Raw genomic sequence first — 19,575 nt, forward strand, 5'->3', positions numbered from 1 at the left:
AGAGCAAGGTAGATAATGAGGGAGCTCACCTATAGAGCAAGAGGCCTGTTTCAAAATCTCTCCTGAACTGGAAGAAGGATAAGTCTGTGGTCACTAGGTATGTAAACCTACTCATCAGGCTTCTGGGCATCAATGATGAGGCAACAGTAGCATGTCAAAGCTCCTGCTGGTGCAGCTTCCTCTCTATATGCAATCACATAGCTTTGTATAAGTAACTGAATATTAATTGTACCAGGAACACGAACCTCATCTTTCCACAGTTTGCATAATGAAGGGCTATGGAAGGGCTCTGGATCCCTGTCTCTCCTGCGGTCACTTGCTCTTCACTGCCTTCCGTGAATCTTGGGGTTGGAGATTTAACTCCCTGCTTCCCCAGCCTGCACTTCCAGGCTTCCTGCCTCTTATAGTTAAATCTTTCTTGTGAAATAAAAACTTTTCTCCTCTTTAAAGCCACATATTTCAATCAAATAGCCATTTTGCTCAGAGAAATCTCATTTTTGCACCATGGCTTACTGTGATGTTAATATCAGATGCTCATACTCATCAATTTCTTTCAATTGATATATTGATATATGTATGATACATGTGTATATATATATGTATATATGATATATGTATACATATATGTATGAATTAAAGACAGAGTCACTTTAGCATAGCTACAAGAAATGCTCCATTGTTTTCAAGCCTTATTTTTTATAAGTATACTTTCTACATTCTATGTCTTGTCTTTCATATTGATTTTGGAGATGGTAACACAACACATTAGCATCTGCAAACCTGCCTAGGTGGCACATTCAAGTCAGGGAAGGCACACAAAATTTGTAACATGTAGGTATATTTACCCTCTGGTCTGCAGAAATGTGGGGTTAACTGACAGAAGCAAATATACAGATAAATCATGTCTTGAAAATCTGGAAAAAATGGCCAGCACATCAGTTTTTACGGGCCTTCTATTTAATGTCCCATTCAAAGAAATTTAGTATAATTATGGGTCCCTTTAGTTTGTTGCTGGTATACTGTAGCACTATTGTAACAGTATCCTATAGAAATTAGTTGTCAAATATAAGACGTTCAGACACAGCCAGAGACATTTTTTTTGGGAAAAAAACTCCAACAAAATAACAGGATTAGTGGGAACCTCATTTCTGATAAATAAATATGATTTGAATTGAAACTGAGCATTTACTACCAGAAACAAACAGAAAAGAATGTTCTATTTTATTAGTATTATTATTCCTTAAGGGAACAATAGCCAGTCCTTCTCAAAATCAAAGCAAAAATGCTAATGGCTAAGCAACAGTGAATCATCTGAACTGAAACCAGAAAAGTATATTTACTTAGATTTATTTTCAATGCACTAATGATTTCAGTAAGAAGAGAAACAAATATATGAATTAATTGAAAATCTTAGTGGAGTATATATGTTAACTCCTTGTTAGGGCAAACTGCAAGCCATTAAGGTGAATTGAAGTGACCAACTGAAACCAAGATAGAGAAAGCTGTAATAACGCACTTTATCTAAACCAAGTTTTAGGAAGCTGGAGTTCCAGAGTAGATGGTGCCCAAGAGATGTCCTGAAAATAGCTGCCTCTGCTCCTTTTTTTCCTTCTAGCTACAATGTGGAACAGTGTGAGCACCTCCAGATACACCCACGGAGAGAACATTCTTCAACTAAATACATTTAACTGCATTTCTTGCCTATTCACGGTAGTGGTCAAAGGACAAAAGTTATGTTGCACTGGAATTAAGCCTCCCAAGAATACTTCCATTAGAAATAAAAAAATTGAAAAAAAGGCCAAAAAATTTGTAATCTGTGATTTCTAGGATGTACATGTCAAAGTGCCTTCAGAACAGCATTCTTCTTCTATGGCCAACAGTTGTAAGGCAGGGCGGCTTAGCAGACAGAACGTTTGAGCTACTGCAGATCTCTTCAATTCTTCCACTTTTGCTTCATCTCAGTATGGAAACTGGTAACTTCCTGATGCTTTTGCCACTGCCTCAGATTATCTGTCTGTAAAATGAGGCTAGTGATAGCTTGCAAAATAAGCTTTTCTCTTTTTAGTGTTGATATGCAATGGTTTATCTTACAGCAGGGATGGGACTGTTGCTTTACCTTGTTTGTCCTGTTTAGTTTTTACGGGAAAAATGATACCATAGAGAAGTAGCAAACATTTTCATTCGACTTTTCTGATAGTAATCAATCATGTTCATACCTCAATCCTTTGGTTGAAGCTTATGAGTAAATATATTTAGTTTTAGAATATCAGCTGATTGTACAAAACATAGAATAAGAAATATAATTTTTAATTGAAATTATTGAAGTTAATAGAAAACTGAAAGCATAATAAACACATTTATTTGCTGAGAGTTTTTTTCTCCCCACTTGCTGGGATATGCATATATGTTCCTTGTCTCAAGAAATATCGCTGTGCATTGTTTCACAAAGCCATGCCCTCATTTCTCTCTTCCTTTTTTACCTGGAAGCTCTGCAGAAGTACACTGTGGGGGGCTGTAGGTATTACAGAAACTTGAGATGGGTACTGGTTTCAGCTCCATGAAAAACAAAAAACGGCTGTTTTTTCTTGGAAGAAAACTGCTTGGCGTTGAAACTGGAAGGATGAGGTGCAAGTGATGAAGTCTCTTGCTGTGAGTAACATTCACAAAGAATCACAGAATGTCAGGGATTGGAAGGGACCTCAAAAGATCATCTAGTCCAATCCCCCTCTGAAGCAGGAACACCTAGATGAGGTTACACAGGGAGGTGTCCAGGCAGGTTTTGAATGTCTCCAGAGTAGGAGACTCTACAACCCCCCTGGGCAGCCTGTTCCAGTGCTCTGTCACCCTCACTGAGAAGAAGTTTCTTCTCACATTTCAGTGGAACCTCCTGTGCTCCAGTTTGTACCCCTGACCTAATTTACAAAAAGAAAATGATGGTGGATTTTCTTGATGCTTAACTGTCTTTCAGAAAATTAGAGAGCAGCCAAATTCAGCTGTAAATGAGCCAACCCCCTCAACTCTGAACTTCACTCACAGTGCAATATTTTTAAATCTCAAAGATTTTCCTTAGCAGGAGGGAGATATGAAACACTGATGAGTAATTTCTCAGGACACAGTTGGTAGGAGCAAACAGTCCATCATGTAGAGTGAATGTGCTTCCTCAGAAGAAATTCATGACCTACTTCCCTGATAACACTTTGCTTCATCAGAACTCCCCTTTCTCCTGGCTCTGAAAGTGTGAATGGTCTTCCTCCACACTCTTCTCCTACCTTCTACATGATCATGAAGCACCAGTTTAGTTCATTTTGTTGCCTTTTCCTTCACCATTTGTCATTGCTGGGTCTTTACTCTCCCTGAGCATGGGTGTAGGTGGGAAAATCAGTCAAAAAGAATGAAAATAGGAAAAAGGTTTGTGAATAAAGGTAGGACTGAGAAAGGACTGCAGAAGATTTTGCCTACCTCTGGCTATAGATCTGAGCTGCTTACTCACTCTGATTCTCTTCCAAACAAATGTATCATTCTCACTTTGCTCTTTTTTTGAAATTGGGTGGGAGATTTCATGACAAGTGTGTACATTTTTCCTCTCACATAAAGCTCAGGACCTTGCAGGTAACTCCTACTGCAGTCCAGATTCTTGACAACTCTCTGACAGGTCCCATAACACTTTATAACAGTGGGTCTGGGTAGAAAAACAAACTACAAGGGCTACCAGGGCTAGGTTTGATGAAAGACTAACACCCAGTCCAGACTGGAATCAATAACCTTGTCTGTGGAAATCACTACCCTTCCTACAGCGAGTGGGAAATGTACCAACCCTGGAAACAGCACGGAGATCAATCTTGTCTTTCAGAGGAGCACATGGTGGTGTAATCTCCCCTGCTTTGTAAAACAATCACAACACTCACCCAAGCAAGAGGGAACTGTGAAAGGGTTTGAAATCCTGTCTTGCGTCTCATAGGTGAAGTCTGGCTAATGGAGAAAAGCTTCTCTTACTGTTGCTGCTTAATGTGTCCGGAGTTACAGGCATCATGGAGCCAGAAAGGAAGAAGATCCTCTGAGCCCCTTGGTGTCACCAGCTGGGAGCACAGGTCACTGGCTTCTGCGTACCAGCCCCAGGAGTTAAAAACCTTACTGCCCTCTTTGGTATGCTTTGTATGTGAGAAAGGATGCTGCCTCACGCTGCACTCAGGCACCCTCTAAAGAGAAGGGGCCATATCTTTGTTTTCTGGGAAATGTGATCTTGCTAGTGTTTATCAGAAGGGATGCTTAGCTTCTAAACTCCAGTTTTGGGATGCTATTTAAGTGATAAATTATGAGCCAAAGACCTTAGATTAAGGTAATGTCAAACACGGAAAAAGAGATTAATTAGGCAACTAAGGCTTTATTAGAGAGGCATCTACTCTCTAGTCACCCCCAAAGCTGCAGCAGCTGAGGAGGGGTTTTTAAGACTGCAAAGGTTATCTAAATCTCACTATAAACACATACACACACTCTTTATTGCAAATAGACCTACGTATTTATGCTTTTCTGTAACATACTTAAGCCATGTTTCTCAGTAACATATATAGCCAGTAGCAAGTTATTAAAAAGTGTTAATTAATGAGGATTATCAGAGGCAGAGATCACTGATAGTAAAACAGAATTTCTCACACCCTTCCAGACTTTAGGAAAACTGAAGCTAGTTGTAACATGATATGAGATTTTGCTGCAAATTTATTTTTGCTGCTTTTCTTTTTTCCTCCCCTTTATTATTAGACCTAAACAGATTGGTATTCATTGACTCAACAAATGAAAACCTAATTTTGTAATTAAGTGTCAAGAAAATTATTTCACAACTTGCAGAGAATAATACAGCCCCCATGAGGCTGATATGACCCATGACTGTGTAGTGTGTAGTGAAGTACCTAAACCATCATCAATAAACATGTTTTGCAGGGACATAAAATAAATGAAGGCCCAAAGACAAATTTTTAGTATAAGGGACATTAGCTCCAGCAGATTAGAGTGCCACCTCTCTACAGCACCCAGAATGCACTTTTTATCACAGTACACGAAACAAGTAGCATAGCATAACATCAAATTTGCTTTGCAACCACACATGGAATGGCCTATATTATTTATTTTTACTAGCTCCTGGATTTTGATTACTTGTACTCGATTTCCGTATCCTTATGTTCCAATTGTAATGAAACATTCTTTTCTCCAAGCCAGCTGGCATAGGTTTCAGGGCTTGTTGTTTTGTACCGTTAGTGACTGGTGTTCTCTGAACAGATACTTTATCAACCTAGTCCTTCCAAGATAAAAAAGAAATTATAATTCCTTGCACAAGAAGACACATATAGAAAGAGTGTGATATTCCTTCCCCAAAAATGCTAGCAGTATTATGGCCCAGTAAACTTAAGAGTGATGTGGAAGTATCAGTCCCTTCTGTATGTTCTTAAATTATTTGCATATGTTCCCTACTCTTCACATGCTTGGAGAGGAAGAACTGTTTTTTTTCTGGTTTATTAAATAATTGTAAATTTGTAGGAAGCTAGAAAGGACAGTAGCATAGTTGCAGGATGAAAGGAACTAATTCCTATGAAAGGAACTAATAATCTAAACTGTAATACCAGTTAAGGAGAGAAAGAAAAATATGGAAGAGATCTGAACTGAAGTGTAAAGACAAGCAGTGTGATAACAGAGATTAAAGCTGTCCTTGGCTTCATGAAGCACACCACTTACACATTTGACAGCAGCTTATAACAAATAGCATTACTTAAAGTATTCAGAGCGTCAACAATCTTTACAGTTAATTCACATCAACATATATTATAATTAAAATGCTAACTCTAATAATTTGGTTTATATGAAATATAAATCCATCTTTTCATAAAGCCACCTTCAGAACTGCCACATTTCAAAAGCTATTGTTCTTCAATACTACCCAATATTAGTTTTCCATTTATAATATAGATGAAAAAAATCACCTTTATAAATCCTCTTAAGATTTCACTTATCATATTTCTTCAAGAATGAAATAGGTTAAAATAAAACCTTACCTATAGTAGCTTTCTGTTGGGAGATCTTCATGCCTTTTCTAACACTAATTTTTAATTGAAAGGTAATCAGATCTAAAATAAATGGTAAATGTACAAGCACTAGATACTAAATACCACCTGAAGGTAACAGGTCAGGTCATTAGCCAAATGTTTAACAATTCTGTAGCAAATTCCCATGGGAAACGAAAGAAATACAGTAAAGAACATCAGGTCATGACACCTCTCTCAATAAAAACACTGTCTTTCCTGTGCCATGCGATGGTATCACTGAGATGCAGAGAATTTGCTCTGCAAAAACATGTGGCCAGGTGATGTGCCATTTTTCCAGCCATGAGTAGCACTACTATTCTAAATGATTTTTAGACATTATGAAACATATATATAATTTCTACACTATGCAAAACAGTTAACAAGAAAAGAACGTGCAGTTTACTACTACTAATTGCAGTTTCCACAGCATTCTAAACAAGTATTCTCTGCTTCATTTTTTTGAGGTGGAATGGAATATAAAGTCACTATGTGATGTTTTGCAGTTGTGAAAGAAAGAAGCATATGATAATTAGTTGCTACATTGCATGCTAACAGAGCAGTAACTCCAAAAAAACACCTTACACCGAAAGCAAATATTTTAAGAAAAAAGAGGCAATACCTTATGGATGCATACCAGTATCACTATTATGAACACTGATACTGTCTCTTATTTAACTTTCATAAATTAGTATCTTTCTCTTTCACTGAAGAAAAAGGTATCCTATGAAATAATACACTGATTATCTTATAAAACTAACCAACCAACCAATAAAACCTAAAAAAAAACCCCAACAAAACAACAAAAACAAAATGAACAAAACAAAAAAAACCCCAGGTACTGCTAGCTGGATTGTTTCTTTTCTGGGTCTGTTACTGGAGAACCAAAGGATCCTTGAAGTTAATCTCTTTGGACTTAAAAACTGCCTGCTAAATACTGTAAGGTATGCTCTTTCTTTACACAGAAGTAGAATTGCAAAGTTTAGGATTTCCCCATCCCCTGTTGCTGTTGGCTTTCTGATCTACAGAATCACTTGCAGATCATTACTTCTAGTTGATTATCGTGCTACCTCAGAAGATGGTTTAGTAAAGCGCTTGAGGGTCAAGAGAAAATAAAACTCATAAATCTCATGCAGCCTATTTCTTCCTCTACACATTATACATAGAATGATAGAAATTTGAGCTTATGATAATCTTGTTCTCACTAGTATGGTCATTTATATTATTTTATTATATTATTATATATATTTTGTTAAATATAATACCTAACCTTTTTGGAAGGCAGCACCAAAAATTCTATTTATGTCAAGAAAAAGAAGTACAGTGACTTAGCAGAAAATATGTAGAGTCTTCTGACTATAGGCTGAAAGTGCATGTTATTTTGAGACTGCATGAAAAAACAGGCAGTTTCTGTGTTTTATGGAAAACCTCCCTGATGAATCTTGTAGCTATTTTCAATGGGATATGTTTAAAAAATGGGTAAGCATTTTTAGATTCAGAGAATCAGAGATGATTCACAGAAAAATACATTTCCAGCCCTAAAGCAGATCAAGGAACTCACAATAGCTTAATCATATAATGTCACCCTGTTCTTGATTCCATTCTGTGTTGTTCAGAGGCAAACAGCGTGGAAAGGGATATAGAGCTTTTGCCTCTTAGCCTGGAGACTGTGAAAGAAGAGCAAGGCTTGCTGAGAGAAAAGTTGCATGCTAGGTCTTAAAAATGTAATCACTTTATCTATTTTGAAAAGTTTCAAAAAAATGTACAAAGCTCTACTTCGACATTCACGGAAAAATCCTTCCTGTCTGTCAAGTCCATCTAAAACAGGATTAGTGTCCGCAAGCATACACTTCAGATTAATGCCAATGAGTCCTATGGAGCCATTCCTGATATGTTGTGTGACCCAGAGGGAGTTCCTATTTGGACAGGTTTTGAATCAGATGCAGAGTGAGAAGGAAATTCACAGTTTGACATTTGTTTCTTGGAATACACTTTATTGGGAGAGGTAGGCTGTTGTGCCACGTCTGGTTACAGCTATTTTTCCTCATTCTCTTAAAAACTATTTATAGAGTTGCTTCCTTGAAGAAAATTAAATTCTGAAATGTACCAAGCACTCGTAACTTCTGAATTCCCAAAGAGCGCTGGGTGCTTAGTGTTCTCCCTAAACTGCCTGTTTAAATATAGACACATTTGACTGGCTTTACCCTCCCTAAATTAAAATGTGTGGAAGTTTTCCCAGGAGAGCAAAACCAAAATGTACCTCAGGTGTTCCAGAACCTGTATATATTTGGTTTTCACATTTGGGATAAACTCTAAAGCACCACCAGAACTGAAATGGGAGTTGAGGAGATTCAGCAGAGCTGGAGTAATATAATTTTGAATTTTCTCTGAGCTGGAATGCGCTCAGAATTAATTATCAACCATTTGTACTAAGCAAAGACAACCAAGTAGCAGTGTACTTCATGGAGTGATTACAGCATGCATTGCACTGTAGGAACAAAAAGATCCAGGGATGTAAAAAACATTTCACTCCTCAATTTACCACATTTAATCTTCAATTTCAGGGTGATTTAAGGACATGCTAAATATTGTGAATTGTTAATGTTATTTTAAAATCCTACTGGAATCCTGATTTTATAATGCTAGCTCTCTTTTAACGGTTCATTAATGCTGAAATTAGCAACAAGCTGTCAATAATTTGAGAGAGATAATTTAAATTACAATGACTTGTTCAGAGTAGGTAGAAATTGCTTTTTACTATTCTTTGGACCAGAAATTTGAATGGTGGGTGGAGAGAATCTCTTAGGTTTGTACAAACCCAAACACAGTTAATTCAGCAAATTGTTACAGGCAACAAACTAACATTTCATTTTAATTTCTCCCTTTCATTTTACAGTTTTTCAGGACATAGTCATGCAAGAACGGCAGCTTAGGCAGAGACTGCGTGGTGCCGCACAGATGGAAGGGAGCACCCAGTGCCATAGCTTACAGGTTGTGTTTGCAGAGAAGTGCAGAGAAGCCTGACAGATCTCTCATCTGTGCTAAGGCGTAATCAACAGCAGGTTAGTACCGGAGTATTAGTTTGGGAACCTCAACAAAAGGGCAGTAAACTTATTCTGCAAATAATCACTACAGACTAACAACACCCTAAATAGCTAAAAGCCCTAATTGATCTCAAGCACTGTCCTAAATTAGCAGTCTTACTCCCTAGTGTCTCCTTCTGTTAATGGAGAAACAGTCACCCCGAAGATGACTCAGATATTAGTGGAGGTACCTATATCTTTCTATTAGTTGTTAAAGGTGTCGAGACTAGATCTAGAATAGGCAAATACTGCTCATGATCAGTACTATTTTGGGGATGATAATATAACCTTTATTGTCACTCTATCCTGCCGATATTTCTATATCTTATGAATTCACCAGGAAACATAACCCAACAAAATGTAAAGGTTCCAGTGATGCACTGAATGTATTTTGGTTTTGGTATTGATATGCAATGCAGAGTTTAAGCAGTTCACAATTTAATAAATATACTGCATCTCAGTTTCCCCGTGTACATTCCAGAGACCAGCAGTACGATTTCTGCATAAAATTCATATGGAAAGTATTTTTCCCCACAGAAATAGTATCTTCGTAAATTATTCTGTAGATCAAAAATAGTATGTATGTATTTGCCCACAGTAAAGGCTAATGGTCACGTATGATAGGAACTGATTTTACACAGCAAAACAAACAAAACAACCTAACAAAAAAACCTAAAACAACTCCTCTCACTTGATTGCACCAAGTATTGACAGAGCTCAGGCAGTAGGTGAGGGGGGACCCTGCATTCCCAAAGAAAGTGTCACAGGAAATGAATTAGCAATTTTTATCAGAACTGCCTCCTACTATGTGTTTATGAATATGTGTTAGTTTGGATTTTGTTGTTTCATATCTGAAGAAAAGCTTAAGACTTCCAATTTATGCACTGCACTAACTTAAGAACTGAATTTCATTTTCTCTCCACCCGATAGCAGAATGCAGGCACAAAATACCATAAAGAAACACTTTCTAAAATAACCCCATATCTGCTAGTTAATTCTGAATAGTCTGATTTAATCCCAGATCTGTGTCTGAATTTAAAAAGTGGCAATGGAAAAGTAAAAAAGAAAACCCAGCTGAATGGAAGTGGCACGTTTGATAGATAGAACTTTCTCAAGAAATGGGATGTTTCCCAAAGCCTGCAGTGCCCAAGTGAGTTTTTAGTTATATTACTATAAATTGAAAGTAATTATGTTTAATTGGAGTAGTATCATCTTCAATTTGTGTTGTAAATGGAATCAACCCCATCCCACTAATGCACAGCAAAGCAAAAAACAAACATGCATAAAGAGATTTCTGTAGTTTTGCCAGTCTAGGCATTGGGAGAGCTATTACTCTGGCCTGTACTTGGAAAACCTAGAATAGATATTGAAGTTGTCATCTCACTGCAACCTCTCTGTTAACTGTTTTGTTCTGTTTAAAATTTCTGATTTGGCTTGATTTCTTTCCTTAGGAACAGTATCAGGCAGGCAGTTCTTAACAGCTTCAAAATTCTGAGCTGCTAAAATACGCAGCAATGGTACATGATGAGGTTTCCTTCACTGTCAAGAGATTTTAGAACATCCATGTCTAAGGACACTGGGCACTGCTGTAGGAAAAACACCATGCCTTTCTGTTCCAATTTTTTTTCATCAAAGGGAAGATAAAAGGTAGAAAAATAAACCCAGAAAACTAAATTTAGTCATGTAAGAAGGAATCTACCCAAACTCTCTAGAGATCTGGGCCAGTGTGTGCTTATGAAAAAGTGTCATGAGAACATCAAACCCAGCACAGACTCGGTAGCCCAAGCTCCAGGGACTTTACAGCCAAACACCAAGAATGGCCTTTGTTCCCCAGGGCTCTGACACTAAATAACAGAGTGAGGCGAGGAGGTGAATGAAACAGAGACAGAGAGATGGTTGTAAGGGTGTGATAAAGGTACAGAGCAGCACATGCTACAGCTCACTCTTTGTCTCATCTTTGGCAGAGAGAGAAATGATCTCCAGCCTTCACAGCAGGCACTGGTTTGTATCCCCTCTGTCCCCATGGGATTCTGTGGTTTCAGTTTGTTAAATCTTCAAAATTCTTACCTTAAAAAAATTAAACAAGGACTTGCAGTTTTTTCAGAACTCTTCTCTGCCTTATTAGGACTAGTGTAAGAATTAGAGTGCATTTAGCTACATTTAGGTTTGGAGGAGAAATCTACCTTTTCTAAACGATTTTCTTAGCAAATATATAACAGAAAATTTGGAATAGCAAAGGCATGGTCTTAAAATTGTTCTCCAATGGAGTCTAACATCAAAGCACAGGTTAGGTAGGATTAGGCATGTTTAATTGAAAACATTCAGCCTGACGGCTAGATACGGAATGAGTCTGTCTTTTGCTCTGTATGCTCTGGTACTTCCACAGCACTAGAATGAAATTGGAACTGAATTTATCTAATGTAAGCAGGATATCTATTTTGTTCTCTGGAAACACTTTGTCTTAAAATAATGTCGGTCATAATCTTAAAAACAAATGAAGAGTTTTACAGAGGTTAATTTAACTTTAGATTTATCCTAATATCTCTGCAGTACTAGAACAATGCACAGAAAAATAATTGTTACACATCCCCCATTTATTTCTCACAAAGATGGAGCCTCAAGATAGCTGATAAAGAATTAAACACGTATTTGAATAATAGAAATATTTATCTTTTAGAGAAGAATGCTTGACCATAGCAAATCTTACTCCTTGTGGCCATTTTGTTACTTTCACTGAAGTCTTCTTTGCACACAGTACTTCTCAAATAGAAAATAAATCCACATTCTTCCCAAATCATCTTGTCTTTTGCTTTGATGCTTTACTAGATGCTACCAAGTATATGGTACATACCAGTGACTAGCCAATCTCACTAGAGAGATTCTCTATCTAGATCTACCCAGAAAGTTATAGAACAGCCTTATTCCTCATGGGTAAAGAGGATATGCTACTCTCTAGGCAGTTGGGAAAAGGCATTTACCAAAAGTCATCTACTTTTTGTCTGTGCACTGACAACTAATACAGTCCGCATACCATGCACTAAACTGGTTTTTAAATACTTTTCAAGTTAACTGTGTAGATCCTAAAACACGGTACAAATCTTTCTAAGCACAGAGGAGAAAAACATGCACTGCTCTGAGTTGTATATTTAATATAAAATCAGTGACAGCAAAATCTATTGTATATGATTCACTGGAAGTGGGAAAAGTATACCTAGCAGGACTTTATATATACAGCCTCCTTTCAGTGCCTTTCAGCTATTATAACCCTACACAAAGTTTGGCATGACTTCATAAATCATACTGCTTCAGCTGTAAAAGCTGTGAGGGAGAGCTGCAGACTGTTGAGCCTGATGTAAAACAACAGGTTCTTCTACAGAAAATACCTCTCAGACATTAAAATAAATATGTAAAGCTTTATAAACCTGTAAAATTGGTTCAGTCTCTTCTTTAGGCCTAACAGGAAAAGCCAGTGAAGATCTATCTTTTTTTGTCAGCTTTACTGACTCTTGAAGAATCCTAAAAGCAACACTTGTTCTGGCAACAGTAAAGAGAAGGCAGAGAGTAGGAAAAACACAAAGACTCGGACCCTCCTCATGTTGTGAGTGACCTCCAGTCTTTTCACACTAACACCTGGCATCCTAACTTGTCCTGGGTTTACAACAGCACAGCAAAGTGCAGGTCGGAGCAGACAGTTCTTCACTGCTGCTGTGCTTCTGTGATTCCTCCTAGGCCAGCCAACAATGCATGCGTGAGGAGTGCCAAGAATGAATTAATGGCGGCCTCCTTAAACAAGCAGTTCATACTTCTGTTTTGATAGTAGCACAGTCATACCTTGTGGTTTCTGAACCCATCTTGCTATGGGGACTGATCAGGAAAGATCCTTCTTTCCTCTCGGCTGATACTGAGTGATCACTGTCAATCTACAGTACCATTTAGGGAAACAATTGGATGTAGTATAGCAAATGCACAGTGAAGAATATAAAATATTTTAGAAAGAATACATTTTTTACTGAATCATGCATGTCAGGATATCTAACACTATATTTTTGTTGTAAAGTAAAACATTATTTTTATACCCACAACAAAACATGGACCTGCAGAACTTTTCAAGCAATCTTCTAACAGCTTCATACGAGTCTTCTGCAGCTCAGGACTGTCCCATTCGTCTGCTTCAACTCCCCAGTATAAGTCTATGACCTGGAACATAGCATGCCACATAGTTACTTTATCATTTGCCCTTTTTGCCTATCAAATTAAAACTTAGCTTTGTCAACATTTTGTGTACAGCTAATCATTGCTCTGCAGTGCAGTAAAAGGCAGTAGGGTCTATATCCAGTCCTTACAGACACTGGCAGGGTTTCCTTAGGTATTAATAAATGACAAATCTAGTCTTTTATGTTCCCTCCCAGATAGTCCCTCCTGGGACAGTCTCTCATTTCCTATTCATACTTTTTGGCAGAGATTAGCATGACAAGATCTTGATTTGACGTAGTCTTTATTTGCTACAAGATTGCATATAATGGATAGGTAAGAATAATGACAAAAGCATTGATAAAATCCTGGCTCTGTGGAAATTAATGGCAGTTTTGCTGTGCATCATGGTCAAGACCATGACTTGACATCCTGTGTCACTTCTATCCACAGGATATAAACTCAGCCTGTGCACATGGCTCAAAAGCAAGAATATGTGTGGCTCTCTAATATTGTACTTTTTTGTTAGCTGGTCTTTGTTACTTTGGAAGCAGAGATTTCATAGATATGCAGTGGCAGACAGTTTGCTGTTTCACCTCTCATCTGTAGCTACAGACTCAGTTTTGTGATGGTAATTAGTTGCAAACTCCTAGAAGAAACCAGAGTATGGATGTTAAACTTATTTGCAGAGATTAAGTAATGAAATATGATTTCACTACACATTTTAACTAAAAGGCTGAATTCTTACTGTGGGAAATTGAATTTAAAAGAATAGGGATCATAGGCATGCTTCTGTTTTGGAATTAAACTTATGGTACATGCTACTACTCTCTCATTTAAGCTACTATTGATTGTTAACATCATGCATGTAACTTGAATAAAAAAGGGGTCCAAAGAGATAGTTAAAAAAAATCAAAATTGTATTAAGCCATGAATATATTACAGTATTGTTTATTGTAATATTATTTGTACTCTGGAAGAACTCTGCTGTTTTTGTAAGAAACAGAATCACAAAACTAGTTGTTGTGTACAGAGATCATAAATTCAGCCTGAAGACCTAATATAAGAACTAATAATGGGTTGATGTAAAAGTAAAATGAATTCATCAGTTTACAGCTGGTTAATCTCCTTGGGAAATTTCTCATAACAATAAATGCCAGGATTTAAGACCTAATCCTACAAGTATTTATGCTCATGTTTAATTTCACTACCAAGAGTGTTATTGTTTTTTTCTGTTAGAAAAGTTTGAGACAGGTGTCAGTATTTGCTGGACTAAGCACACTGTTGCCAAACACAAAAGGTAATGTACCATCTGACTGATAATGAGTGAAACAGCCCAATGTATAGTATGCATTGTACCTTGCACTGCCAAGAAAATACACTTAATATCTTTCTTTTTTATGGAAACTCTGTTCCAAAATTTTCCTGGAACAAGCAGCTTTTGCATTACAAAACAGCATCTCAAACAGCCTTCCTCTTTCCCTCATTCGCACTGATTTCTTCTCTGTCTTTTTCTCTTTTATTCTCATTAGGAAAAAAAGTGTTCCCTTCTTCCTCTCTTCTTTCTGTTTTTTATCTATATGACTTCATTATTGAACTTCACATTGCATTCAGCTGTCTGATTACTTGAATGATGTATGATAGAGCTTAAGTATTCTAGTCATAAAATTAGAGCATCTTGGTATATAGTAAAATTTTTTTGAATTACTGGTTGAATGAATTTATTGTGCTGCTCAAGTTTATCTGAAACATAAAAGCAATTTCTATTTTAATTAACTATTCAGAAATCACATTAATTCTGTAATTGTGAAGAGGAAACTCCTGGAATAGCGGATAATGTAGGGGCTCAGCGGCTGCCTTCAGTGTGTTATTATATTTTATTTTTATGGGCTAACACAATTTCAGCACACAGTATCTTAACATGTTATAATTTTGTTGTGGAAGAGGATATATTTTAGCCATCAAGCCTCTGAAGACACCAGGAATTTCAAAATGAGGGGCTTATGGGTTATTCTTTATGCTAACTAAAATAAATAAGATTTACAAAATTTAAGAAATGGAATGAGAAGACAACCGAATCTGATGCTGAAGTACATTTTTGCTTATGCTTGGAAATGCTGGGTGACAAACACCCACTCTGGCTTTCAGTGGGGCTGTTCTCTGTGCGAGAGCTACTCACACACACCGGACTGGCACTGCTTGAGTTCAGTTCCACACTGGTCACCTAATGGAGACCTTCTGTTCATAATTTAGTGTTTCCTTTTGCTTATTTTAATTTTTGTCCTACCAATCTTACAGTTTCACAGATTTTTCTAAGGAAATGAAACAATTTTATCTTTATCACTTCCAAGTGCTTAAAAAAAACACTAAAAAAAAAAATCTCATTCTTGCAAAATTATACCTTCCTTCTAGCATATATCACCTGGTGAAGGTGATTTGACACAGTTCATTGTTCCCAAGAAGAAAAGAGTATGCTGCTAATTAACTATAATTAGTTATCCTCCAAAAATTTTCTAGTACAACTACTTTCTTTAACCTCTCTGGCCTCCCGTAAAAAAAATGCCGTATTTCAGATACAAAACACCATGCAATCGGGAGGTCTTCTTCTCAGCTTGCTTACTTTTACTGTCTTCACCAATGTCCATTTTTCAGAAATATTTTCTGATTTTATGGAAAAGAAAGTCCATTGAGCAAAGAAATTAATAGAGTGGTTGAATATATTCATTCTAGTTCCTCACACATGGTGGTTATGTTCCCTAACAGCTCCTATCAACCTGAAGATGCCTGAGAGATCTTGTGCTTTGTAACAACTGAAGCACGTCCCCATGTAGCCAGGTGACTTTGCGGAAGCTGAAGCAGTGAACATCCTCAGGCACATTTCATTTGGGTCACAGTTCACAAGGAAGAGGGTGGATTCAGGACACCCTCTATTATAGAGCATTTGTGGTAGTCACACACAAGGTAGTTCATGTTTGGTCAGGAGAAAATGACATATCAGGATGAAAAGTTATGTATTCTTCACGGGGAAATATAAATTCAACCCTGTATCTGAAAAGTACACAATACTTTCTTGACACCGGTGCACTAAAAAGTTTCGTCTTGTTTTTGCTTGCTAACCTAAGAAACTCAGTGTACCAGGAATGGAGTAGGAAAAAAAAAAAGTTTTAATAAAGTCTACCTCAGAGCCTCCTCCAAAAGGCTCTACTACCTTCACTTAGCAATTTTTTGTACATGCTTTCCTACTTTGCTTCCACAGTAATGTGATAGATTTCCAGCTATTTTCAGAAACGTGTCAGTGGAGCTGTCTCTCAGACCTCATATCACATGAGGATGCTCCTGGTGTTCAAACTATAGAATAAAACAATTTGCTTCCATGAACAACAACTAAAGTAAACTTCATTCCTCCCCTAGAGACTACATTATAATCCACTTGAAGACAGACATGTTTCCTCTCACAAAGAATTCAGTGGATTATGATCTACTTGGAGGAGACATTTCCATCCTGTCACTGAGATGTCTCTTCAAAGATGACTGAGAAATAAAGAGTTTATCTTTTCCATTAATATCATGTGGTAATCACAGGGGAAAAAAAATCTTTATTATTTAAATATGTTTTACTATTCCTTGCATGTACCACTGCAGCTGGGACTTCCCAATCAGCTGATGAGCTAGGACCTGCAGATGAAATTCTTTTATAGCCATAATCAAAAATCACTCTGGAATTTACCACCATGCAGATTCAGCAACTCCACTGCGATTCAGGGAATTAAATCCTAATTTAAGAACTTGTTATTTTCATTAAAAACCAGCTGCATGTGCATCAAGAATAACACACTGGGAGGAATAGGATGTTGTATAAAAGGCATTTGCTGTTTCCAAGCAAGCTACACTCTGGAGAGCTGAGTTTTGGGGTCACTAAGATGGGAGGTTAATACTAGTATCTGAGGAAGGCTGGAGAATGTAGAACCAGAATTTTGGAAAACTGAACATTTTTACAGCATCACATACTGTATTTCTTTCTCTTAGCAGAGAGTCAGTTCCAGGGCTCCTGACGTATATGGGACTCTACTGGATGACTTTACTAGACTGTGAATTAAGATATACCTGACTTACAAGTACCATTGACTTTAACTGTGATGCCAGATTAATGTGTTTTAAGTCAAATGCAACTGTGTTTATTACCAATTGGGTCTTACCAAAGATGTGGATGGGTCTATGTCTTCCATAATGTAAAGGAAAAAATGAACTAACGGAAGCAATGGGAATTTACAATTGAAATTAAAGGAAGCAAATTCCATTGTTTATCATCTCAATAGAAATGTTCCACATTCAATCCCTTTTGTTAATCAGTTTCAGTATTCACCTGGTTAAATTATTTTTCCACATTACAGTGGAAGACAAAACCATAGTTATAGTAGATATAACAATTATGTGAATATACAGATGGTGCTACTTCAATGATTACATTAAATTAAAAATAGCTTGCATTAACTTAAGTCTAGTTTCTAGAACGTGGTAATTCAGATGTAATATTATTTCTTTTTAAATACTTTGAAAATCTAAACTAGAGGTGGTTTGATTAAATTTCTAACGTGACAGTTGTCAGTTTGTTGCCATATGCTATTAGCACCAGTGCAATGTTGCATTGTAAAACCCTGTGGTCTGTTCTCTTTCATCTATTCACAATTTACCTCAAATATGCCTGTAAAATAATTTAAGTACATGAGTTGATGTATTTAAATTATTTTACAGGCAGATTTGAGGTAAATTGAACTGAATTGTACAATTAACACGTGAAATAAATTTTTTGCAATTTTGTATTTTACCCACGATATGACAACAATTACAATATTTAAACAGTTTTCTGTTCTAAACAGAAAAGTTAATTTCAAGAAAAAGTAGTGCAAGATTCAACACAACAAAACCTACCTGAAATTCCAGCCCATAGTTTTCCCTGCAGAATTCTCGCAGTTTAGGATACACATGTTCTCGTAGGGCGCTCCTTTCTGCTATTGTATCTGTGTTGGGGAAAAAGATGTTACTAACAATATTTAGATGAACTCTGCTCTTTTAGTCAGAGATACAGATTTATCACATAAAAAAGAGCCCTTAAATCACACACACGCACACATACAAACCCAATAAAAATCAAGTGCTGGGATTTAATCTTCAAACTTTATGTCGCACTTTGTGATGTTTCACATAAACGTGGTTTTATGTGCAACATAAAGGCTTCATGCACATTTTAATATTGCGGCATATTTCAATAAAGCACAGCTGAATTAATCTTGTAATTCCACAGTCAGAATTTCTTTATCAGTTTGACTTCCATTTAGTTTTCAGGAAGCTGAATTTTACTAATTAGAAACACCATGGAACAAAGAGATCTACCAAAGATGAAACAGAACTCTACACTTAGAAATAAATCAATAACATGAATTAATGACATTGCGTCAAACAATATAACTTTCTTCACCATCTTTAATCTGATACTATCTTAAAAGGAAGAAAGCAGTTAACAGCATTAATTATGGTACTTTTGGTCCAGGTGACTCCTGCTATCATACTAAATGCACAGTTCTGACACCATGTTATTCTCACCATGCAAAATGGCACGTATTTTGATAACGAAAGTACAACATGGCAATTACATCAAAATTATTACTAAGTTCTGTCTGTCCACGTTAATCTGAACATGTTTACATGAAACATATCACTCAAGAAACATACTGTCAAATTTGTAGTATATTTGGTTAGTAATGAAATCTTGTATAGATAATGAATTTTATTGTCTCTCCAAATAAGACCAAGATATGTGATAGATTTTGCTACATCTAGATTGTGACCAGTGTTGACTGAGTTAAGACACAGAGGGACACCACCATTGTTAAGTTATTTTCAAAAATAAAATACAACTGTTGTAAATCACTAGATCTGAGCCCCACATGAAGAGAAAGTGTTAACTTATGAATGATGGAGAACATTTACTGCAGTTAAAGCAGTATTTGTATTAACTGCACTGAAACAAAACAATAGGTTAAAACTGATCTAATAATCCTCATATTGTTGTAAACCAGAGATGGGTGTGCAAATCTAACAATGTTTTGTTTATCAGAGCCACAGCTGATACATTTAAGCCAGAGGTCTCTTCATAGAACCATGGTCACAGATTTATAATATTTTTTATTTTGACAATTCTAGGAGAGTTTGAAATCCATAATTTAATTAATTAC

At 36.6% G+C, this 19,575-nt stretch overlaps 1 protein-coding gene across 1 annotated transcript in view; it reads right to left on the reverse strand.

Annotated features, from left to right (window-relative positions):
* The window catches only part of NWD2 (NACHT and WD repeat domain containing 2), a gene marked incomplete at its 5' end in the record, with an annotated part of 56,667 nt that overhangs the window by 17,353 nt on the left and 19,739 nt on the right, over window positions 1–19,575 (reverse strand). Inside the window, 2 exons of the mRNA XM_082050286.1 lie at window positions 13,232–13,348; window positions 18,272–18,360. Coding sequence (XP_081906412.1) covers window positions 13,232–13,348; window positions 18,272–18,360 — 206 coding nt within the window. The remainder of the gene's footprint in view (window positions 1–13,231; window positions 13,349–18,271; window positions 18,361–19,575) is intronic.

The sequence above is a fragment of the Streptopelia decaocto genome (assembly GCF_964273445.1).
Source record: "Streptopelia decaocto genome assembly, chromosome: 4".
Taxonomy (NCBI): Eukaryota; Metazoa; Chordata; class Aves; order Columbiformes; family Columbidae; genus Streptopelia; species Streptopelia decaocto.